This window comes from Phyllobates terribilis, unplaced genomic scaffold (genome assembly GCF_046119375.1).
Source record: "Phyllobates terribilis strain yellow unplaced genomic scaffold, ASM4611937v1 Scaffold_5__5_contigs__length_657084704, whole genome shotgun sequence".
Classification (NCBI taxonomy): Eukaryota; Metazoa; Chordata; class Amphibia; order Anura; family Dendrobatidae; genus Phyllobates; species Phyllobates terribilis.
In genome coordinates, this window is record NW_027362765.1 from 21,412,290 (window position 1) to 21,438,222 (window position 25,933).

Consider the following 25,933-nt stretch of genomic DNA (forward strand, 5'->3'; position numbering starts at 1 on the left):
AACCCCAAACAACATATCCATGGGGCCAGGTGACTTCATCGTCCCAACCTGGTCTCCCCAAATGTATCCATGGGCTCTCTGATGATCAATGGAGCAGATCCGTACCTTTCCAGTCAGGGCCATATACCCTTAGGCTGGAATCATGTAGAATCCAAATCTGTGTCTCTTTGGTTAAAGCCATGCTTCCACGCTGATGGTCTCAGAGTCGGATCTTTGATTCTCCTTGTAAAGTCTCTCTCCAATCTCTGTTTCAAGTCTGACTGCTACAGAAGCATATCTCCTTTTTCAGTACACATTCACAGGTCAAGGATTAGGGACGATATCATTCCACAGGGGTCAGGTCTCATTGTTTGTGCATTTATTCAATTTACATAGTTGGTATAGGAGGGAGCTCTTTAAATCAACATCTAGCTGGCTTTTAGTACAATATGTAATTAGCATATTAACAAACATCATTGTTCACAGACCCAAGAGGAGACAACAATCAGGGTTATACAAATGATTGCATGTCCTTCTTGACCAGCCACAGAAATTCAATTCAGACATTCACAAGTCAACACAAATATAATAGTCTATTTCTCTTGGATTAACAAATCTAATCGCCTGGCTGATTAAGATTATAAACTGTATTGTCACAGAATTTATCCTTGCAATGTGAAGAGCTGCAGAACCTGCACTCATGTAATGACAACAGACAGGATACAGATCCCACTGCACAGCAGGAATATAATATTCCCGGGACATTCACATGTTCCTCCTCAAATGGGGTGTACATAATTCTGTGCACTATATGTCCTACTGGGGGTCTGTCTGTTGGAGAAACAGAGCAGAAACTGAGTGCAAGGATGTGGTCTCATCACCACAGGATTACAGACAAAAACCATCTACCTTTCTTCAGGACACATCAGCAGTATGAAAGTTGTCATATTAAAAGGCAACTTCAAATCACAAAACACCAAAGGGTCTGGGAACAAAAATGAATTACAGTCTGTGATCCCCTCCACACAGGACTAAATCTGTCACAAAGATTTATGACTTACTACAAAATCTGAGAAATCTGCTACATGAACAGTGAGGCTATGTGCCCACGTTGCGGAACTGAAGCATATTTTTTACGCTTCTCCCTGGCGGGAAAATCGCATGCGGATTTTACATGCGGTTTTCCCGCCAGGTAGAAGCGTTTGTCAAGCGTCTTTGCATGCATTTCCGCATGCGGGTTATCAAGCACTTCTCCAAGTGATTTAACCATCACTTGGAAAAGTGCTTGACAACTTGGTCACACTATATAAATCCATGCAACCGGCATGGATTTATATAGTGTGACCAAGTAATAGTTAAAAAAAAGAATCAGAATGGTAAAAAATAAAAAAACAAAGTTTATACTCACCTACCGATGCATTCTCGGCCCCGTCCGGAGTCTTGAGCGGCTCACGCTGTTGTGTGCAGGACCTGCGATGACGTCATTGAGTCATGTGATGGGTCACACAACTCAATGACGCGGCAGGTCCTTCAGACAACAGCGCGATGGAGGGAAAACATCAGAAGATAAGTATAAACTTTATTTTATTCTTTTTTTACAGGTTCTTTGGTACCCAGGTCTGGATGAGAGTCTCCTCTCCTCCAGACTTGGGTACCATCCGCACATTGATTCCGCATGCGGAAACGCAAAATTAATGAACATGCTGCAGATTTTTGACCGCAGCATATACGCTGCGGAAAAATCCGCAGCATGGGCACTGACATTGCAGAATGCCATTGGGGACCATGGGGTGCGGATATACATGCGTTTTACAAGCGTTTACGCTGCGGAAATTCCGCAGCATATACGCTTGTAATACGCAACGTGGGCACGCAGCCTGAGGGCACCAGGTCTCTGCTCTTACATGGAGATTGGGACAATAAAACTTTCACATCACCCATCTGAGCTTATTAAGGATTCATTGTCTGAGCTCAGTTTGTATTTTTTTATCCATTCATGTCATGTCTCTGCTCTTTTGTATATACAGTCATGGCCAAAAGTGTTGACATCCTTGAAATAGTTCCAGTAAATGAAGTATTTTATCCCAGAGAATTATTGCAATTACGGTACACATGTTTTGTTATACACATGTTTATTCCCTTTGTATTAGAACAACACAAAAAAAACAAAAAAGGCAAATTGAACGTAATTTCACACAAAACCCCAAAAATAGGCCGGACAAAATTGTTGACACCTTTTCAAAATAGTGGGTAAAAAACTTTGTTTCAAGCATGTGATGCTCATTCAAACTCACCCATGGCAAATAACAGGTGTGGGCAACATGAAAATCACACCTGAAACCAGATGAAAAAGGGAGTAGTTGACTCAATCTTTGCATTGGGTGTCTGTGTGCCACACTAAGCATGGAGTACAGAAAGAGAACTATTTCAGATGGTGGATTAGCAGCTCCAATCAAGTTCCAAAGAAATTAAAGCTGTCTTGCAGGCTCAGGGTGCATCAGTGTACTTTCCACCAACGTTTGAATAAAATGAAATGCTATGGCAGCAAAGACCCAGGAGAACCCCACTGCTGACACATAGATAAAAAAAATCTAGACTGCTGTTTGCCAAAATGTATGCGAGTAAGCCAAAATCCTTCTGAGAAAGCGTCTTGTGGACAGATGAGACCAAGATAGCGCTTTTTGGTAAAGCAAACATTCTACTGTTTACCAAAAATGGATGAAGCTTACAAATTAAAGATCACAGTGCTTATAGTCAAATATGGTGGAGGTTCAAAGATGTTTTGGGTTGTTTTGTTGCCTCTGGCACTGGGTGCCTTGACTGTGTGCAAGGCATCATGAAATCTGAAGATTACCAAAGGATTTTGGGTCGTAAGGTAGTGTTAAAAAGCTGGGTTTGCATCCTAGTTCATGGGTCTACCAGCAGGACAATGACCCCAAACATACTTCAAGAAGCACCCAGAAAGGGATATAAACAGAGTTCTGAAGTTGCCAGCAATGAATCCGGATCTAGGTCCCATTGAACACCTGTGGAGAGATCTTAAATTTGCTGTTGGGAGAAGGCACTCTTCAAATATGAGTGACCTGGAGCAGTTTGCATAAGAAGAGTGGTCCAAAATTCCAGTTGAGAGGTGTAAGAAGATTGTTGATGGTAATAGTAAGCGATTGATTGCAGTTATTTATTCCAAAGGGTGTGCAACCAAATATTAAGTTGAGGATGCCAACAATTTTTTTCCGGCCCATTTTAGGGATTTTGTGTGAAACTATATCCAATTTGTCTTTTTGTCTCTGTTTGTCTTGTTCCAATACACACAAAGGAAATTAAACATGTGCATAAAAAAAAGTGCAATTGCAATAATTTTCTGGGAGAAATACTTTCTGGAGCAATTTGAAGGGTGCCAATACTTAGGGTCATCACTGTATACATATACAGTGGGGAAAATAAATATTTGATATACTGCCAATTTTGCAAGTTTTCCCACCTACAAAGAATGGAGAGGTCTGTCATTTTTATCGTAGGTACACTTCAACTGTGACAGAATTTTAATTAAAAATACAGAAAACCACATTGTATGATTTTTACATTATTAATTAACATTTTATTGCATAAAATAAGTATTTGATACAATAGAAAAACAGAACTTAATATTTGGTACAGAAACCTTTGTTGCAATTACAGAGGTCAGACATTTCCTGTAGTTCTTGATCAAGTTTTCACACACTGCGGATTTTGTCCCACTCCTACATACAGATATTCTCCAGATCTTTCAGGTTTCGGGCCTATCGCTGGGCAACATTGCGTTTCAACTCCCTCCAAAGCTTTTCAATTGGGTTCACGACTGGAGACTGGCTAGGCTACTCTAGGACCTTGAAATGCTTCTTAGGGAGCCACTCCTTAGTTTCCCTGATGAAGACAGCCGTCAGCTGTCGAAACGCGTTGGAACTGACTGACCCAGAAGAGAAGGCGCCCACAGGCATCCGTCCCGAATACACGCTGCACACCACGTGTCAGCGCGTCTCTCTGCCTCTCGCGCGCTTCCAAAGAACGCGCCCCCTCACCTTCTCCGCCCCTCCTCTCTTGCTCCACCTACCCGGAAGCACGCGAGTAGCGGCGGTCACCGGCCGGGACCCCGCTCTCCCTCCGGGCCCCACTACCTCTTGACATCTCCGCAGGACTACGGACCGTAAGTACCCTGGGCCATGGCCCCCACCGTTTATGATACACGCCACCACAAGGACCAAAAACCACATACACTCACCTCTTTATTACCGACAGGATTCCAGGAACGCGGCCTGCCTGACTCCAAACGAGTAGGGACCGTGCATGAAAACCGGACTCCGCATAACCATATACCTTGCCCGGATATCTACTACACAGCCTGCTACCATAGCCTTTCACCCACTTGAATATACTTACCCAGACCAGGCCTCCTACCACATTTGTAGCCGGTCCCCTGCTGCACCACAGTGTCCAGGGACAAGACCCACTGCTACTTAGCCAGTAAACTACTCAGCCAGAGCCTCCTGCTACACCTACCACTAGGCTGAAACCTCTTGCAGAACCTCTTGAACACCTTCCCTTGATTTAGGCCTCCAGCTATAGATAAGAAGGTGACTGACCATTTCACACTTGGACCCTAAACAAGGTAAACACCTGGGCTTACTTACACTGTGGCTTATTGTTTGCACACCTCAGCTCCTAACTCTCCCTCCCCATCTATATACAGGACATCAAATATCCTTGAGTGCTACAACGCCCCCTATCACCCGGCAATCAGAAGCCTCCTGCTACATCTCTGCTCAGAGATAGATACAATCCAGAGCCTCCTGTTGCACCCCTGGATTACTGATAATTATGCACAGGTAAACATCTAGGTTTACCACATACTGTGGACTATTCCTGTATGTCTCAGTTCCTAATCCTTCCTCCATATCTATATACAGGACATTGAGTATTCTCAAGCGTTACTACGCCTACCGGCAACCAAAAAGCCCCCCTGTCACATCTCTGCAATAAAGTCAGATACAATCCAGAGCCTCCTGCTGCACCCCCCAACTGAGGGAGTGCTAACAAGCAATCTCCAAAAATAGACCAGCTCCTCTGAGGGTAAGTCGCTAACCCCACTATCTACCTACCCAGTGCTAACAGCATTAACCCCATATCATTAAATCTCCAGGAGCATAACAAAGCGTTCAGGACCACGCCTCACCCAAAGAATCCTGACGGACCACAGTCCTAGTGCACACCTGCACTTTGCCAATCCTGATACCTGGTGAGTAACAGCTCCACAGCCAGCTAAGCATACCCAATACTAGAGAACAATAGTCCTAACCAAACTCCTCTTCTTTCCAGGTACAAAGCCACCACAGGCATTTTTACCACACCAATTAACCGCTGGATTTAACTATTTATTACACCTTGTATACCATTTGTTTTTTTATCCCAAACGAAATATTGTTTTCTACACTCGTCTTTTTAATCCTGTATTTTATTAAGTTTTTATCGCTAGCATCCAAACAAATAAAACATTTTTTTATAAAATAATAGTACTCTTCTCCTGATCTCTTTTTCACTACCGATAGCGCGATTTTTACTATAGAACAGTTAATTTATTGTAGTATATCTACTACGGACATTAGTGGTTCCCTGTCCACAATTATCGCTGCCATTGGTAGTAGTTAGCCTGATAAGCGCCTTCTACACGTACCATACCCTACTACTTTCCACCAACGTTTGAATAAAATGAAACGCTATGGCAGCAAAGACCCAGGAGAACCCAACTGCTGACACATAGATAAAAAAAATCTAGACTGCTGTTTGCCAAAATGTATGCGAGTAAGCCAAAATCCTTCTGAGAAAGCGTCTTGTGGACAGATGAGACCAAGATAGCGCTTTTTGGTAAAGCAAACATTCTACTGTTTGCCAAAAATGGATGAAGCTTACAAATTAAAGATCACAGTGCTTATAGTCAAATATGGTGGAGGTTCAAAGATGTTTTGGGTTGTTTTGTTGCCTCTGGCACTGGGTGCCTTGACTGTGTGCAAGGCATCATGAAATCTGAAGATTACCAAAGGATTTTGGGTCGTAAGGTAGTGTTAAAAAGCTGGGTTTGCATCCTAGTTCATGGGTCTACCAGCAGGACAATGACCCCAAACATACTTCAAGAAGCACCCACAAAGGGATATAAACAGAGTTCTGAAGTTGCCAGCAATGAATCCGGATCTAGGTCCCATTGAACACCTGTGGAGAGATCTTAAATTTGCTGTTGGGAGAAGGCACTCTTCAAATATAAGGGACCTGGAGCAGTTTGCATAAGAAGAGTGGTCCAAAATTCCAGTTGAGAGGTGTAAGATTGTTGATGGTAATAGTAAGCGATTGATTGCATTTATTTATTCCAAAGGGTGTGCAACCAAATATTAAGTTGAGGATGCCAACAATTTTTTTCCGGCCCATTTTAGGGATTTTGTGTGAAACTATATCCAATTTGTCTTTTTGTCTCTGTTTGTCTTGTTCCAATACACACAAAGGAAATTAAACATGTGCATAAAAAAAAGTGCAATTGCAATAATTTTCTGGGAGAAATACTTTCTGGAGCAATTTGAAGGGTGCCAATACTTAGGGTCATCACTGTATACATATACAGTGGGGAAAATAAATATTTGATATACTGCTAATTTTGCAAGTTTTCCCACCTACAAAGAATGGAGAGGTCTGTCATTTTTATCGTAGGTACACTTCAACTGTGACAGAATTTTAATTAAAAATACAGAAAACCACATTGTATGATTTTTACATTATTAATTAACATTTTATTGCATAAAATAAGTATTTGATACAATAGAAAAACAGAACTTAATATTTGGTACAGAAACCTTTGTTGCAATTACAGAGGTCAGACATTTCCTGTAGTTCTTGATCAAGTTTTCACACACTGCGGATTTTGTCCCACTCCTACATACAGATATTCTCCAGATCTTTCAGGTTTCGGGCCTATCGCTGGGCAACATTGCGTTTCAACTCCCTCCAAAGCTTTTCAATTGGGTTCACGACTGGAGACTGGCTAGGCTACTCCAGGACCTTGAAATGCTTCTTAGGGAGCCACTCCTTAGTTTCCCTGGCTGTGCATTTCGGGTCACTGTCATGCTGGAAGACCAAGGCACGACCCATCTCCAATGATCTTACTGAGAGAAGGAGATTGTTGGCCAAAATCTCGCTATACATGACCCCATCCTTCTTGCTCCAACCACGACGAGTGGAGTTGATGCCAAAAAGTTCTATTTTATTCTCAACTGACCACATGACCTTCTCCCTTGCCTCTTCTGGATCATCCAGATGGTCATTGGCGAACTTCAAACGGGCCTGGATATGTGACAGCATGAGCAGGGGGATATTACGTGCCCTGCAGGATTTTAATCCATGACAGCGTAGTGCGTTACTAACGGTAATGTTTGAGACTGTGGTTCCATCTCTCTTCAGATCATTGACCAGGTCCTTCCTGGTAGTTCTGGGTTGATTCCTCCTGACCTCTCCCAGAATCATCTTTACTCCATGAGGAGAGATTTTGGATGTAGCCCCAGACCGAGTTAGATTGACAGTCACATTGTGTTTCTTCCATCTTCTAATAATTGTGCCAACAGATGTTGCCTTCTCACCAACCTGCTTGCCTATTGTCCTGTAGCCTATCCCAGCCTTGTGCAGGTCTAGAATTTGGTCCCTGGTCTCCATTACAGCTCTTGGGTGGAGAGGTTGGAGTGTGATTGAGTGTGTGGACAGGTGTCTTTTATACAGTAACAAGTTAAATTAGATTCAATTAATACAGGTAATGAGTGCAGAGTAGGAGGGCTTCTTAAAGAAAAACTAACACGTCTGTGAGCCAGAATTCTTGCTGTTTGGTAGGTGATCAAATACTTATTTCATGCAATAAAATGAGATTTAATTATTTAAAAATCAGACAATGTCATTTTCTGTTTTTTATTTTTAAATTCTGTCACAGGTGAAGTGTACCTACGATAAAACTTACAGACCTCTCCATTCTTTGTAGGTGGGAAAACTTGCAAAATCGGCAGTGTATGAAATACTTATTTTCCCTACTGTACATACTTTGTTATACATGCCTGATGACGAGACCTAAGCAGTCTCGGAAACTTCTGTGTAACCACTTATTTTATTTTTGTTAGCCATTAAAAGGTTTCATAACTACAAGTATACTATTTTCTTTCTACCACTGGGAATAATCTTTTTTTCAGCTAATGAGAGATACCCCCTACTTTCTGAAGACTGTCTCAGGGTCTTTGTTACTAGAAACAAACTTTGCCTAACTATGGGCAGAGAACAGCAAAGTCAGAAGAGTGCGACCCCCTGGTTGTAAGAACTTTGTCAGAGGGAGTGCAGAGGGCAACATCATAATAGGAGAGTCTGGCAGCACAGAGATGTTTTTCATGAACCAGGTTCAGCAATTTAGTGACTAAATGTGATGTTTGTATCAAAAATGGGTGATAAGAGTATCTTGTCTGCAACTACAGGTGCTTCTCACAAAATTAGAATATCCTCAAAAATGTAATTTATTTCAGTTCTTCAATACAAAAAGTGAAACTCATATTATATAGAGTCATTACAAACAGAGTGATCAATTTCAAGTGTTTATTTCTGCTAATGTTGATGATTATGGCTTACAATGAAAACACAAAAGTCATTATCTCAGTAAATTAGAATACTTTATAACACCAGCTTGAAAAATGTTTTTTAAATCCGAAATGTTGGCCTACTGAAAAGTATGTTCAGTAAATGCACTCAATACTTGGTCAGGGCTCCTTTTGCATCAATTAGTGCATCAATGCGGCGTGATCTCTAGGCGATCAGCCTGTGACACTGATGAGGTGTTATGGAAGCCCAGGTTGCTTTGATAACAGCCTTCAGCTCGTCTGCATTGTTGGGTCTGGTGTCTCTCATCTTCCACTTGACAATACCCCATAGATTCTCTATGGGGTTAAGGGCAGGCGAGTTTACTGGCCAATCAAGCACAGTGATACTGTTGTTTTTAAACCAGGTATTGGTACTTTTGGCAGTGTGGACAGGTGCCAAGTCCTACTGGAGAATGAAATTTCCATCGAAAAAGCTTGTCGGCAGAGAGAAGCATGAAGTGCTCTAAAATTTCCTGATAGACCGCTGCGCTGATTTTGGTCTTGATAAAATACAGTGGACCTACACCAGCAGATGACATTGCTCCCCAAACCATCACTGATTATGGAACCTTCACACTAGACCTCAAGCAGCTTGGATTGTGTGCCTCTCCACTCTTCCTCCAGACTCTGGGACCTTGATTTACAAATGAAATGCAAAGTTTACTTTCATCTGAAAACAACACCTTGGATCACTGAGCAACAGTCCAGGTCTTTTTCTCCTTGGCCCAGGTAAGACACTTCTGGCGTTGTCTATTGGTCATGAGTGGCTTGACACAAGGAATGCGACACTTGTAGCCCATGTCCTGATACGTCTGTGTGTGGTGGATCTTGAAGCAATGACTCCAGCAGCAGCCCACTGCTTGTGAATCTTCCTCAAAGTTTTGAATGGTCTTTTCTTAACAATCCTTTCAAGTCTGCGGTTATCCCGGTTGCTAGTGCACCTTTTTCTATCACACTTTTTCCTTCCATTCAATTTCCATTAATATGCTTGGATACAGCACTCTGAACAGCCAGCTTCTTTAGCAATGACTTTTTGTGACTTACCCTCCTTGTGGTGTGTCAATCACTGCCTTCTGGACATCTGTCAAGTCAGCAGTTTTCCCCATGATTGTGGAGCCGACTGAAACAGACTAAGGGACTTTTTAAATGCTTAGGGAGCAGGTGTTTTTTGTTAATTATTCTAATTTACTGAGATAATGACTTGTGTGTTTTCATTGGCTGTAATCCATAATCATCACCATTAACAGAAATAAACACTTGAAATAGATCACTTTGTTTGTAATGATTCTATGTAAAATATGAGCTTCACTTTTTGTATTGAAGAACTGAAATAAAGTTTTTGATGATATTCTAATTTTGTGAGAAGCACCTGTATGTATACATGCTGCCAATGCTTGAATGCAGAATGAGAACCCTCATATTACTGGATCGAATTGTAACATCCAGGCCAGTGCTTGTCCCGTTTTTCCACTTCGGTCACTTACAGGCGTTGTACCGTTACTGCAGACGATGCGGAGCGCGATCTTGTTCAATTCTTTGACCTGTTGGTGCTGCTTCGGCAGCTATGGGGTTAATTCCTAGCTCCTTTCTGTGAGACCAGGGTGAGGCTGTCATCTATTTAAACCATGAACCTCTTAGTCTCACTGCCTGTTAGCACAAGATAAAGCCAGAGAAGAGGAACTATCTGCTCCTGCTTTGCTTACTGAATTTCTGTTGTGCGACCACATCCTGTTTGCTCACCATTCCTTGTTTTCTGATTTTCTGCCATAACTGCCCTCTTGGTTCTGACCCATCTACTTTGACTTCTCTTGGATCTGGTTCACTCCTTTGGCCACCAGCTCTTCCGTGGAAGCAATCCAGTGGACTGTGCTGTAACTTAAGATTCCTGTACAAGAAATAAAGGGCGAAGGCCGAGATTCCTTTGGAGTGGCCAATGCCAAGTCTGTCTTGAGGTAGCCTTTTTGAGGCAACGACTTATAACAGCAATAAGTCACTCTTTACATCCATTGAGTTGAGTAAGAATTCCCAGTGAAGGGCTTGTTGTAGTCTGGCAGTGCCAATGCAGTGGCAAATAGTAGATCAACTTTTAGCTGCTGGAACAGTAATTCTTGCTCTGAGAGTTCCAGTTTGATTGTGTCTGCTCTCACCCTGGTATTAACAAAAATATTGAAATTATAACTAAAGTTTGAGTTAAATAAATAGTTTATTTCAATAAATAAAATCATTAGTTAAAAGGGGTGGTCCAAACGCCAAAAGTAATTTTCATTCTAAATCCCTATGTATTTAGTGTCATAATCTAACCTATATTTTAATATACTTGCAAAACTACACTATCTAACTGCTTTTCTATTTTTTTATACCTACTTCCATTTTGATAATGCTTCGTTTGAGAATCCCAGTGCATGCTGGGATACTCAAACGAAGCGCCACCAGCAGGCAAAGATTACGGTCACTGTCACAGCCTCTGTCCCTTCCTTAAAATGAAGCGTCATCAGTGATGGTCATTTCAGGGTCTGGGCTACTCTCTGTCCTGTCACTGTGCGATGTACACAATAACAGTACGCTCTCTGTTGCCGGCTCTGATCAGCAATAACAAGCCGGCAACAGAGCGGTGTCAGAAAACCCAGCATGAAGAGACCAGCGCTGCTCCCTTTAGTGACTTCACTGGTTTCTGCACGCTAGGTATTCTGTCAATGCACTTTGTTGACAGCTCTTACTGCTGATCTGACCCGGCAACAGAGTGCGCACTGTCTTTGAACACATTGCACAGTTTGCAGGGACTAACCCAGACTTGAAACAAGCATCACTTATGACGCTTCATTTCAGGGAGGGGGCAGAAAAAAAAAAAAGAGCAGTGAGAGAGCAGTATGTTCTAGTATACTAGGAAAGAGATTAGATTATGACATTAACCCCTTTCTGACATTGGGCGTAATAATCCGTACCTGCGCCCTGGGCCTTTTGGGCCAGATACGTATTAGTACACCCTAGCTTTAATGCGGCACCGCGACTTCGGTCGCGGTGATCGCATTAAATTTCCGGCGCCATCTTACCTCAGGGTAGATGGCGCCTTCATCCCGGGGGGTGTCGCCGCCCCCCCCGCAATCACGATCACTGTGATTGGCTGTTCAATTCTGAACAGCCAATCACAGCATTTCTCACTGTTTCAGGCAATCAGGTTGTCTGAAACAATGTTGTACAGCCTAGGATCGGTGCTCTTAAGAGCACCAATCCTAGGCTGTTGCCTAGTAATGCCAGCCCTCTCCCCGACCCGCTCTAATCGGTGCGATCGCCGATTACATTGATCGCACCGATCAGAGCGCGGCCGCACGGTGACCGGCTTGTGATCTGCCTGTCACCGCCCCATGACCCGCAGTGATGTGTGCACAGGCCCCAGCTAGCTCTGATTGGAGCGATCGATGATATTGATCGCTCCAATCAGAGTGCCTGACCATAGGTGACCAGGCAGTCAAAGGGCAGCGACCGGCTTATGACCTGCCTGTCACCGTCCTGTGACCCCCTGTACTCTCAGCCCTGGGCCCAGCCGGTTCTGATTGGAGCAATCGATGATGACATCCATCACACCAATCAGAGTGCCTGACCGGAAGGTGACCGGCCTGTCAGCACCCTATCACCCCCCTATGACCACCCTGCAGCTCCTCACAGTTGGTGATGATTTCTACAGGGTGGTCACATGTCTAATCTCCTCTGTGCTTGGCCTTGTGGTGCCACAGCACCTGTGACACCACAAGACCATCTCCTACCTGCTCCAGTCGCCGGTTTCCAGCTCCCGTCTCCAGCTCCTGCTTGGGTCTTTTGCTCGGGTCTGCTCCAGCTGCTGATCCTGCTCCGGAGCCTGCTGCTGAAAGAAGAACAGAGAAGACTTCGGTAAGTCCATCTCTGATCTCCCCTCATCCACCCCAATTCCCCTCTCCCCCCTCTTTTCTTAGACAAATCACCGATCAGCACTCGCGCTCGTTAATTTACACTTTTTTTTTTCCACTAACCTATAAAGTAGAGGGCGGTCACGCTGTCTGATTGTGCGCTGTGCTGGGCCTTGTGGTGCCACAGAAGCTTGTGACACCACAATCGCCGCTCCTGCTACAGAAGACATCTTACAGAAGACAGCTGTAAGTAAGATTTTTTGATCCCTCCTCATCCACCCCAATCCACCTCTCCCCCTTTGCCATCTCCCTTTCAGCCACCAAGTGCTGATCATTACTTGATCGCTTGACTTCTGTCAGTTTTTTTTTTCATACTTCCTGCAGCGGTTGAGTGCTGATCAGTGACTGCAGATCACTGATCCGCACTCGTGCTCGCTGTTTTACACCTTGCTCCTTTGCACCACATCTGTGTGCACATCCAGCAGCCGCTGAGCGTTGATCGGTGACGTAGTTCACTGATCCGCACTCGTGCTCGCTGTTTGCACCACCTACGATTGTTCCTTTTTTTTTATCAGAACAAAAAAAAGTTTACACCAAGCACACTGACACACATGAACCACATACATAAAAGCAAATGTTCCGCTCATCCCAAACTCGCTATTCAGTGGAGGAGGCATATGCTTTTCTTGCCTCCGACACTGACAGCAAGGAAGAGGATCCCACTTTTCTTTATTTTTCTAACTCCTCGTCGTCGTCTTCCTCTTCTTCCTCCTCCTCCTCAGGTGCTGCTGAACCGCCAAACAATCATCCCAGGAGAAAAGATGAACCAGCGCCCCCCACTACTGACCCCATATGGACCTCACCCCCTGAAAATTTTGAGCCAGATTCCTGATTTCGTGGTGGAATCAGAAATCAAGTTTGACACCAGCAGCCTCACAGAAATAGACTTTTTCAAAGTCTTTTTCTCTGAGGATTTTGTAAACCTCGTGGTGGGCCAAACTAATATGTCTGCTCATCAATTTTTGGAACAAAACCCCTCTTCATCATTTTCTAACTGGTCTCCTTTAGACACAGTAGAAATTATGATGTTTTGGGGCCTGATCCTTCATATTGGGATCCTGAAGAAGCCAGAAGTTGGGCAATACTGGAGTGTTGACGTTTTGTATAACACTCCAGTGTTCCGCATGGCTATGACCCGGACACGTTTTGAGGCCATCTACATGTTCTTGCATTACAACGATAATGCAAGGTGCCTTGCATGTGATGACCCGAACTTTGATCATCTTTTCAAAGTTCAGCCGGTCATCGAGCACTTTAACAAGTTTGCTGAAGTGTACGTGCCACAAATGAACATCTGCGTGGATGTGTCCTTAATCCATTTTAAGGGGTGGCTTGGATTCCAGCAGTACCTGCCCAGTAAGAGGGCCAGCTACAGAATCAAGCTGTAAAAACTGTGTGAGAGTACCTCAGGGTACACTCACAAGTTTAGAGTTTACGAAGGGAAGGACTCCCGGATTGAACCCCCTGAATGCCCCCGTTTTGCGAGTGAGTTGGAAAATTGTGTGGGATTTGGTGCACCCACTGCTGGATAAAGGTTATAACCTCTACGTGGATAACTTTTATACCAGTGTCCCTCTCCAAGTCCCTGTCTGCGCAAGGTACCACAGCCTGCGGTACTGTCCCCAAAAATCAGAGGCCTCCCGAAGACGCTAATTGGCCAGCTGCTCAGAAGGGGTGAGAGCAGAGCCAAATGTAGTGACCACCTGTTGGTGGTCAAGTACAAGAGGGATGTCCTTCTCTTGACCACCATACATTGTGATGGCTGCACCCTCAGCACTGTACGAGGTTCCACTACACAGGTCGTCAAACCAGACTGTGTAGTGGGATACAACAAGTACATGGGGGGACTTGATCTCTCTGATCAAGTCCTCCAGCCATACAGTGCTTTGAGAAAGGCCAAGGTGTGGTACAAGAAGCTGGCCGTGCACATTGTACAGATGGCAATGCACTTTCCTTCTATCACGATGTGTAGGTCAAACTTCTACGTCATACCTTCACTTCCAGGAGGTAGTGATCAAGGCCCTGATATTTGGCAGTGGTGACGGAGCGGGCCCCAGTACTTCCAGAACTGAAGGACCTCGAATTGTACCAGGCCAGCATATCCCGGGGGAGGTCCCTCAAACAGGAAAAAAAAGGTAAGTCACAAAAGAAGTGTGTTACAAAAGGGGAATACGCAAGAACACCACTTATCAATGTGACACCTGCCCCGAAAAACCTGGCCTGTGCATGAAAGAATGCTTCAGAAGGTACCATACTTCCATGCACTACTAAATTAATTTCGGACGTATGACAACCTGATGAACACTACACAACTGACGACGTGTTCGTCAGGTTTTCCTACGTCAGTTGTGTAGTGTTCGTCAGGTTGTCCTACACAACGACATATGACACTACATTATATAATTCAAAAGTCAGGTATCAGTTCCAAAAAGGGGGCACTTGTTGGGCATTTCCACTGTTTAGGCACATCAGGGGCTCTCAAAATGAGACATGACACCCGCAGCCCATTCCATCAAAGTCTGCATTTCAAAGCGTCACTCCTTCCCTTCCGAGCCCTGCCGTGCACCCAAACAATGGCTTTCCCCCACATATGGGGTATCAGTGTACTCAGGAGAAATTGCACAACAACTTTTGGGGTCCAATTTCTCCTGTTACACTCGTGAAAATAAAAGAATTGCGGCTAAAAGATTGTTTTGTGGAAAAAAAATATACATTTTATTCACGGCTCTACGTCATAAACGTTTGCAAAACACTTGGGGTTCAAAGTGCTCACCACTCATCTAAATAAGTTCCTTAAGGGGTGTAGTTTCCAAAATGGGGTCACTTGTGGGGCTTTCCACTGTTTAGGCACATCAGGGGCTCTTCAAACGCGACATGGTGTCCGCTGTCAATTCCAGCGAGTTTTCGTTGAAAAGGTCAAAGGGTGCTCCTTCCCTTCCGCGCGCCCAAACAATGGCTTTCCCCCACATATGGGGTCCAATTTCTTCTGTTACTCTTGTGAAAATAAAAAACGTGGGGTCTAAAGTAAAATTTTAGTTAAAAAAAAGTTAAATGTTCATTTTTTCCTTTCACATTCGATTAATTGCTGTGAAGCACGTGAAGGGTTAATAAACTTCTTGAATGTGGTTTTAAGCACCTTGAGGGGTGCAGTTTTTGGAATGGTGTCACTTTTGGGTATTTTCTGTCATAAAGGCCCCTCAAAGTGACTTCAAATGTGGTGTGGTCCGTAAAAAAATGGTTTTGTAAATTTTGTTGAAAAATTAGAAATCGCTGGTCAACTTTTAACCTTTATAACTCCCTAAAAAAAAAAAATTTGGGTTCCAAAATTGTGCTGATGTAAAGTAGACATGTGGGAAATGTTATTTATTAACTAATTTGGGTGACATATCTCTCTAATTTAAGGGCATGAAAATTCAAATCTTGAAAATTGCGAAGTTTTCGCCAAAATTCATTTTTTTTTCACAAATAAACACAAGTCCTATCAAAGAAATTTTACCACTATCATGAAGGACAATATGTCACGGAAAAAAACAATCTCAGAATCAGGGAGATCCGTTGAAGCGTTCCAGAGTTATTATCTCATAAAGTGACAGTGGTCAGAATTGTAAAAATTGGCCTGGTCATTAACGTGCAAACCACCCTCGGGGGTAAAGGGGTTAAATAGATAAGCAGTTCGTATTAAAATAAATTTAAGTTCCAGACCCCCCCTATAAGCTTCTCTGCATAGCTAACCATGCCCACTTGCAGACCCTGTTTTTACAAGTGTCAATTGTGCAAGAAAAAGTCACAAATTTTTCAGCAAAATTATGGTATGTGGGAAAATTTTCAGCTTTTTGATAAAAAAGCAGTATGCACTGGTATTCTCAAATGAAACATCCATCAAAAAGAAGTAGGGAAAAAATATAAAAGCAGTTAAATAGAGTAGTTAGGAAAGGAGAGAGAATTTTTAATGCAAGTATATTAGACAACAGTTTAGATTATGGCACTAAATAGACAGGGATTTAGGATGAAAATTATTTGCCTTTCGACCACCCATGTAAGGATTCAGCAATAGTTGAACGTAAACACAATACTCACCCCAAGGCAAAAAACTCTACTTTTATTTCTTAATCCAAACTTCCAAATACATCCCCACATAGGAGAGTAGGGAAGCATAATACAGGCGACAGCCGTTTCATGTCCACTGACTCTTTTTCTAGCACTGCGGAAGAGTGATTATGATGCAAATTCTACTGGAGCACCATAGATGGAGGACTCCCATCCTGTCCTTTACAAAGTAGAATGAAAAGAAGGTCTGGAATACCATGTAATCCTCTCCCCTGCAGCTAACAATAAGTCTCCTACACTATAGATTGTGCATCAATGCTACCTCACAAAGTCATCACAATGTAGTAAATGCCAGGAGATCTGATACTTCTGCATCTAGTATTTTTCTGTTCAAGAATATGTACCTTTGAGACTGAAATTATGGACCTGTCTGAGGTGGTCCAACCTCCAGTCCTAGTTACTCCTGAGATAATCCTTTTGGGTCTTCTTGATGATAATGAGCAGTGGCTTCATCATACTGGTATATTGATATGTGAAACTTTTTACAAGAATAGATGGATGTATAGGTGTCCCCCTAGCCTGGCTCAGTGGTGTAAGATGATTAATACATTTTATCTTATCTAAATATTCTTGTACATTTCATAAATAAAATATTTTTCTAAAATATCAAATGGCTACATCCCTATGTGATTTCTCTGATGTTTAAGAAAATGTAATTTCTTTGTTAAAGAGAGGATTTACAGGAACAATAATTCCCACATTCTGAACATTAAAATGGATTATACTTTGTGAATTCTCAGATGTGCAGCAAGATTTGATTTTGTGGTACAACATTTTCCACATTCGGAACATGAAAACGGCTTCTCCCCTGTGTGAATCCTCTGATGTGCAGTAAGATTTGGTTTGTCATTAAATCCTTTCCCACATTCGGAACATGAAAATGGCTTCTCCCCTGTGTGACTTCTCTGATGTCTGACAAGATCCGATTTGTATGTAAAACATTTTCCACATTCTAGACATGAAAATGGCTTTTCTCCTGTGTGAATTCTCTTATGTGCAACAAGATTTGTGTAATATGTAAAATATTTCCCACATTCTGGACATGAAAATGGCTTCTCCCCTGTGTGAGTACTGATATGTTTAATAAGATCTCCTTTGCAAGTAAAACATTTCCCACATTCTGGACATGAAAATGGCTTCTCACCTGTGTGAGTCCTGATATGTTTAACGAGATCTCCTTTGCAAGTAAAACATTTCCCACATTCTGAACATGAAAATGGTTTCTCCCCTGTGTGAGTCCTGATATGTTTAACAAGATGTCCTTTGCAAGTAAAACATTTCCCACATTCTGGACATGAAAATGGCTTCTCCCCTGTGTGAATTCTCTGATGTACAGTAAAGTTTGTTTTCTTAGTAAAACATTTCCCGCATTCTGAACATGAAAATGGATTCTCACCCGTGTGAGTGCTTTTATGGCTAACAAGATCTCCTTTGTAAGTAAAACATTTCCCACATTCTGGACATAAAAATGGCTTCTCCCCTGTGTGAATTCTCTGATGTACAGTAAAGTTTGTTTTCTTAGTAAAACATTTCCCGCATTCTGAACATGAAAATGGATTCTCGCCCGTGTGAGTGCTTTTATGGCTAACAAGATCTCCTTTGTAAGTAAAACATTTCCCACATTCATGACATGAAAATGGCTTTTCTCCAGTGTGAATTCTCTGATGTACAGTAAGGTTTGCTTCCTTAGTAAAACATTTCCCACATTCTGAACATGAAAATGGTTTCTCTCCTGTATGAGTTCTTTTATGATTGACGAGATCTCTTGTGCAAGTAAAACATTTCCCACATTCTTGACATGAAAATGGCTTCTCCCCTGTGTGGATTCTCTGATGTACAGTAAGATTTCCTTTGTTGGTAAAACATTTTCCACATTTTGAACATGAAAATGGCTTCTCCCCTGTGTGAACTCTCTGATGTACAGTAAGATTTCCTTTGTTGGTAAAACATTTTCCACATTTTGAACATGAAAATGGTTTCTCCCCTGTATGATCTTTTTCATGTTCAACATCTTTTTTGTTATTTTTATTTTGCTTAACAGTCTGTAATGAATCAGAAGATAGGACCTGTTGAGAAGGAATAGATAATAGATTTTTGCTGTAAATGGCTGGCGGTATATCGGGAATAATGTCATGTTCTTCATGTATATATGGTGTAATATTATAATCAGCTGCTTCAAAATCAGAAAATGTTAGATGTCCCTCTGACGCACTGTCATCTGTCAAGAAAAAAAAATACAGTATTTTCTTCATAAGTCCTGCCTTTTCAAACAAATTGTATAAAAAAATCAATTACCAGCTGGCTTCAATGCAAAGACTAATAGATCATGGAATTAAGCCAAAAGTTTTTGCTCTTTCAATTTCTCTTCCAATGTTGGCTGTCAAAGATATAATTGTAAAATTGGGATGAAAATCCATAAAGCCATCTCGTAAAAGGAGACATGTCACCTTCATATTGAGCATTGAAGCATGGCTTAGGCTATGTGTTCACGATGCAGAAATGCTCCGGATTTTTCCTGAGCGTTTCTGCATCTCCCTGGTAGAAAAAACACATGCGGATTGTACACTGTGTTCCAAATTATTATGCAAATAATATTTTCTCCGATTTTCCCAAATTACCTATATGAATTGCAGTCATTGTAATTTTCCAGTCAAATAACTATTAGAGTACAATTGAAAGGTTTTTGGACAAACTGCCTATGATAACAGTATATTTTTAAAAAAATAAAACACTCATACTGCACTCAAAATGCATGTTCCAAATTATTACGCACAGCAGAGTTTTCAAGCTTTTCATTTTAATAAAGAACAAAAAAATGGTCATTTTTGAAATTATAAGCATTAGCAGGTTATTACAAACTGAAATCAAACAGTTTTCAACTCAAAACTTTATTCTAGGTGATGTTACATTTGATCATAGGACCCCTTGTTCGAAAGGAGCTTCTGAACTCTCTCGTCCATTGAATTTGTCAGGTTTTGGATGGTTTCTGCTTCAATTGTTTTGCATGAGGACAGAATACCCTCCCAGAGCTGTTGCTTAGATGTGAACTGCCTCCCGCCATCATAGACACTCCTTTTGATAATGCTCCAGTGGTTCTCAATGGGGTTGAGGTCAGGGGAGCATGGGGGCCACACCATAAGTTTGTCCCCTTTTATGCCCATAGCAGCCAGAGATGCAGATGTGTTATGTGCAGCATGAGACGGTGCATTATCATGCATGAAAATGATCTTGCTGCGGAATGCACGGTTCTTCTTCTTGAACCATGGCAGGAAGTTCTGTTTGAGAAACTCAACATACATTATGGAGTTCATCTTTACCCCTTCAGGGATCCTAAAGGGGCCGACAATCTCTCTCCCCATGATTCCAGCACAAAACATTACTCCACCTCCTCCTTGTTGGCGCCGTAGCCGTGTTTGCATGGGGTATCCATCAACCAGCCATCCTCCACTCCATCCATCTGTACCATCGAGCGCTGCACGGCACTCATCGGTGAACAAAACCGTTTTGAAGTCAGTCTTCATGTATTGTTTGGCCCACTGGAGCCGTTTCTGCTTGTGTGCAGTGGATAGAGGAGGTCGACAGGATGGCTTACGCACAGCTGCAAACCTCTGAAGGACCCTGCATCTTGTTGTTCAGGGGACGTTGGAGGCACCAGCAGCTTCAAAAACTTGTCTGCTGCTATGACAAGGCTTTTTTGCCGCTGCTCTTTTAACCTGAAGTAATTGCCTGTAGGAAAGAGTCCTCAATTTTCCCTTATCAGCACGCACACGTGTGTACTGTGAATCAGCTACATACTTCTTGTGCGATGATCAGGATGAAGTGTCTTGGCAATGTTGATTGTAGTCATGCCTTGACCTAAACACTCCACAATTTGTTGCTTCTCAGCAGCCGACACATCCTTTTTCTTTCCCATTTTGGCAGAAAATGTAGGCTGCTTAATAATGTGGAACAGCCTTCTTAAGTAGTTTTGCCTTTCATTGGACACACCTGCCAAACTATCTAGCACAGGTGTCTGCAATTGCTTACAGTGATATAAAGAGCCCTGACACACATCACCATCAATGAGTTTAACAGACAAACAAAAAAATTCTTACCTTATCACTCCTAAACACTTTTTGCATAATAATTTGGAACACAGTGTACATGCGGATTGTACATGAAGATTGTACATGCGGATTGTATATGCGTTTTCCTGCCAGGGACAAGCGGAAGTGAAGCGTTCTTCACATGCATTTCCGCATGCGGGTTGACAAGCGCTTTCCAAGCGATTTTAGCATCACTTGAAAAGTGCTTGACAACTTGGTCACACTGTATAAATCCATGCAAACGGCATGGATTTATATAGTGGGACCGTAAAGAATGTTTAAAAATAAAAAAATAAATCTATACTTACCTTCCGATGGCCCCCGGTGTCTTGCTTCCCTCCGTTCTCCCTTGTCGGCAGATCGCGGTACACTGAAGGACCTGCTGAAGTCAGAATCGCGTGACCCGTCACATGACTATGACGTCAGCGCAGGTCCTCCAGTCCATCTCGAGCTGCCGGCAAGCGAAGACAAGCACACCGGAGGCCGTCAGAAGGTAAGTATAATATTTATTTTTTATTTTATTCTTTTTTTCACAGTTTCTATGGTACCTGGGTCCGGAGGAGAGTCTCCTCTCTAGACCTGGGTACCATCCGCACATTGGAACGCATGGAATGTGCATCTACATGTACAGTGATGCGTAATCCATGCGTTCCAATGCTAGTCAATGGCGGCGAAAACGCAGCACTTCCGCAAAATAATTGGTAGTGCTGCGTTTTTTTCCACAATGATAATCCGCAGTGGAAATTTCCGCAGCATGTGCATAGCACATGCGGATTATCATTGGGGAACATGGCAGGCCTTCTACCATGCGTTTTTTAAGCGTTTCTGCAGCGCTTTTGCCACTGCGGAAACGCTTAAAAAAGGCATCGTGGGCACACAGCCTTAATTACAATTTGGGAAGGGAAAAAGACCTGGGACTTCATTCCAATCCCTATTCATCTATGATCCCCTGCTGTGAACAGGAATTGAAGTGGGTTATCTGATACAGAGCAGATAAGACGTCTATACCAGATGCTGGGAGGCGACAAATCTATCAACTCCGGAGGTAACTGTTCTGGTCTTTAAAGGAATTATAGCAGACTTTGTGGAGCCGGATTAATATTCAACAGGTGGGCAACGGTATGTAGGCCATGTTTCCCATCTATGGAAAGCTAAAATTATGATAGGAAAAATAGCATTAATATCTCCTGCCTGGAACATCCAAGTGAGCAGATATATTGAAAATTGGGGATCTCAATTTTTTGAGACCAAGCTGCATCCCATTCACCAGTCCCAATCAGTGGTCACCCAGGGGAGGCATGTGGGCGTGACTTTTATCTAATAAAAGCAGATTTTGAATTATTGTCATTGTCAGCCCTGGAAGACACGGTTTGCTGTAGTTCTGTACCATTTTTCACAAAGGAGAGCTTCCCTCTGCTAAGATTTGCGCCATTTCCATGACAGAGGTTTAGATCTTTTTTCTTATCCCTTTTTAATGTAATTGGGTATACAGTATTGTTTTGTCTCTTTTGTAATATCTTTTGTACATTTTTTATAAACATTGCCTACTTTTTGGATTAAATGTATAAAATGTAATAGCTCTATTCCTCTTGCTCTAAAAAAAAGCACCCCTGAAGCCATACGCTACCTGTAACCAGTGTCCAATCGGCTGGTATAAAAGATTGGTGGTGGCAGTTAGTTTTTCTTGGGTTATTGTGGAGTTTGGCAGTGACCGTACTGGGGTGTGTAAATATATATAATATAAATATATATACACATATACATACACTGTGTTCGGAATTATTTGGCAAATGAGTATTTTGATCACATGATACTTTTTATACATGTTGTCCTACTCCAAGCTGCATAGGCTTGAGATCCAACTACCAATTAAGTAAATCTGGTGATGTGCATCTCTGTAATGAGGAGGGGGTGTTGACTAATGACATCAACACCCTATATAAGGTGTGATTAATTATTAGGCAACTTCCTTTCCTTTGGCTAAATGGGTCAGAAGAGAGTTTTGACGGGCTCTGAAAAGTCCAAAATTGTGAGATGTCTTGCAGAGGGATGCAGCAGTCTTGAAATTTCCAAACTTTTGAAGCGTGATCACCGAACAATCAAGCGTTTCATGGAAAATAGCCAACAAGGTCGCAAGAAGTGTGTTGGCCAAAAAAGGCACAAAATAACTGCCCATGAATTGAGGAAAATCAAGCGTGAAGCTGCCAAGATGCCATTCGCCACCAGTTTTGCCATATTTCAGAGCTGCAATGTTACTGGAGTATCAAAAAGCACAAGGTGTGCAATACTCAGGGACATGGCCAAGGTAAGGAAGGCTGAAAAACGAACACCTTTGAACAAGAAACATAAGATAAAATGTCAAGAATGGTTCAAGAAATATCTTAAGACTGATTTTTCAAAGGTTTTATGGACTGATGAAATGAGAGTGACTCGTGATGGGCCAGAGGCTGGATCAGTAAAGGGCAGAGAGCTCCACTCCGACTCAGAAGCCAGCAAGGTGGAGGTGGGGAACTGGTATGAGCAGGTATCATCAAAGATGAACTTGTGGGACCTTTTCGGGTTGAGGATGGAGTGAAGCTCAACTCCCAGACCTACTGCAAGTTTCTGGAAGACAACTTCTTCAATTAGTGATACAGGAAGAAGTCAGTATCGTTCAAGAAAAACATGATTTTCATGCAGGACAATGCGCCATCACATGCATCCAACTACTCCACAGCGTGGCTGGCCAGTAAAGGTCTAAAGGAAGAAAAAATAATGACATGGGCCCCTTGTTCACCTGATCTGAACCCCATAGAGAACCTATGGTCCATCATAAAATGTGAGATCTACAGGGAGGGAAAACAGTACACCTCTCGGAACAGTGTCTGGGAGGCTGTGGTGGCTGCTGCACGCAATGTTGATCGAAAACAGATCAAGCAACTGACAGCATCTATGGATGGAAGGCTGTTGAGTGTCATCATAAAGAAAGGTGGCTATATTGATCACTAATTATTTTGGTTTTTGTTTTTGCATGTCAGAAATGTTTATTTCTAAATTTTGTGCACTGATATTGGTTTACCTGGTGAAAATAAACAAGTGAGATGGGATTATATTTGGTTTTCATTAAGTTGCCTAATAATTCTGCACAGTAATAGTTACCTGCACAAACAGATATCCTCTTAAGATAGCCAAATCTAAAAAAACCCACTCCAACTTCCAAAAATATTAAGCTTGGATATTTATGAGTCTTTTGGGTTGATTGAGAACATAGTTGTTAATCAATAATAAAAATAATCCTCTAAAATACAACTTGCCTAATAATTCTGCACACAGTGTATATTCCATGAATTGGAAATGTATATACTATACGTTCACTGTGAGTTCTCCAATAACTGGCGTAGTAGCGAAAGCAGCCTTGGCCTCATCCATCTAACGTCAGTCAATTCCATAATTGTCCTGACAATTGATGGTAAAGGTGGAATATCTGCAAGATTCCCCTGGCTGTTGTCGTGACAGTCGTGGGATATCGGCGTGATTCCCCAGCTAATTCCTTGACACTAGTTTTTTTTTTATATAGCTTTATGTTTCACTGTGCCAGTCATCAATTTTTTCTAATGAAATGCTAAGTGAAGAATCATAAAGATTCCTGTAAGTCAGTGCTATTAGGTGGTGTCTGTCTCATACACTCCCTGACAGCTACATGAACTATAGCAAAGAATGAAAAAAGGCTAGGAGCAGGGTGGCCGTGAACAAAGAGGCCATAACTTTAGAGCAGGTGTAGCACAAACATTTTGGTATGTATTTTCATTAGCAAAAATAGGGAGAAAAGACAAATAAAAGGAGGACTAGTGAAACATTAGCTTATAGACGTACAGTTGTGCTCAATAATTTACATACCCTGGCAGAATTTTTGCTTTCTTGGCCTTGTTTCAGAGAATATGAATGATAACAAAAAATCCTTTTTCTCCACTCATGGTTATTGGTTGGGTGAAGCCATTTATTGTCAAACTACTGTGTTTTCTCTTTTTAAATCTTAATGACAACCAAAAACATCCAAATGACCCTGATCAAAAGTATAATACCGTATTTTGCCCCCTCTAACATCAATGACAACTTGAAGTCTTTTGTGGTAGTTGTAGATGAGGTTCTTTATTTTCTCAGATGGTAAAGCTGCCCATTCTTCTTGGCAAAAAGCCTCCAGTTCCTGTAAATTCCTGGGCTGTCTAGCATGAACGGCGCGCTTGAGATCTCCCCAGAGTGGCTCAATGATATTGAGGTCAGGAGACTGAGATGGCCACTCCAGAACCTTCACTTTGTTCTGCTGTAGCCAATGACAGGTCGACTTGGCCTTGTGTTTTGGATCGTTGTCATGTTGGAACATCCAAGTACGTCCCATGCGCAGCTTCCGGGCTGATGAGTGCAAATTTGCCTCCAGTATTTGCTGATAACGTGCTGCATTCATCTTTCCTTCAACTTTTACCAAGTTTCCTGTGCCTTTGTAGTTCACACATCCCCAAAACATCAGCGATCCACCTCTGTGCTTTACAGTAGGAATGGTGTTCCTTTCATCATAGGCCTTGTTGACCTTTCTTCAAATGTAACGTTTATGGTTGTGGTCAAAAAGTTAAATTTTGGTCTCATCACTCCAAATTACCTTGTTCCAGAAATTTGAGGCTTGTCTCTGTGTTTGGCGTATTGTAGGCGAGATACTTTGTGGAAGTACTGGCTTTCTTCTGGCGACTCGACCATGCACCTCCTTATTGTGCATTTTGAAACAGCCACAACGCTAGTTTTCAGAGAGTCCTGAATTTCAGCTGTTATTTGCAGGTTTTTAATTGCATTCTGAACAAATTTTCCTGGCAGTTGTGGCCAAAAGTTTTGTTGGTCTACCTGCCCATGGTTTGGTTTTTACAGAGCCCCTGATTTTCCATTTGTCAATCACAGTTTGAATGCTGCTGACTGGCATTATCAATTCCTTGGAAATCTTTTTGTATCCCTTTTCTGTGTTATATAGTTCAACTACCTTTTCCCATAGATCCGTTGACAATTCTTTTGCTTTCCCTATGACTCACAATCCAGAAACATCAGTGGCTGGATGAAAGATGCAAGAGTCTGTCTGGATCCCAGAAACTCACTCAGCTTTTATGCACACACACTGATT

At 42.2% G+C, this 25,933-nt stretch overlaps 1 protein-coding gene across 1 annotated transcript in view; it reads right to left on the bottom strand.

The window, feature by feature from the left end:
• Positions 1–25,933, bottom strand: part of LOC141270598 (uncharacterized) — a 74,780-nt gene that overhangs the window by 21,498 nt on the left and 27,349 nt on the right. The window contains exons 7-8 of the mRNA XM_073680678.1: positions 17,481–18,926; positions 1,665–1,682 (exon numbers count right to left, since the gene is read on the bottom strand). Of these exons, the coding sequence (XP_073536779.1) occupies positions 1,665–1,682; positions 17,481–18,926 (1,464 nt within the window). The remainder of the gene's footprint in view (positions 1–1,664; positions 1,683–17,480; positions 18,927–25,933) is intronic.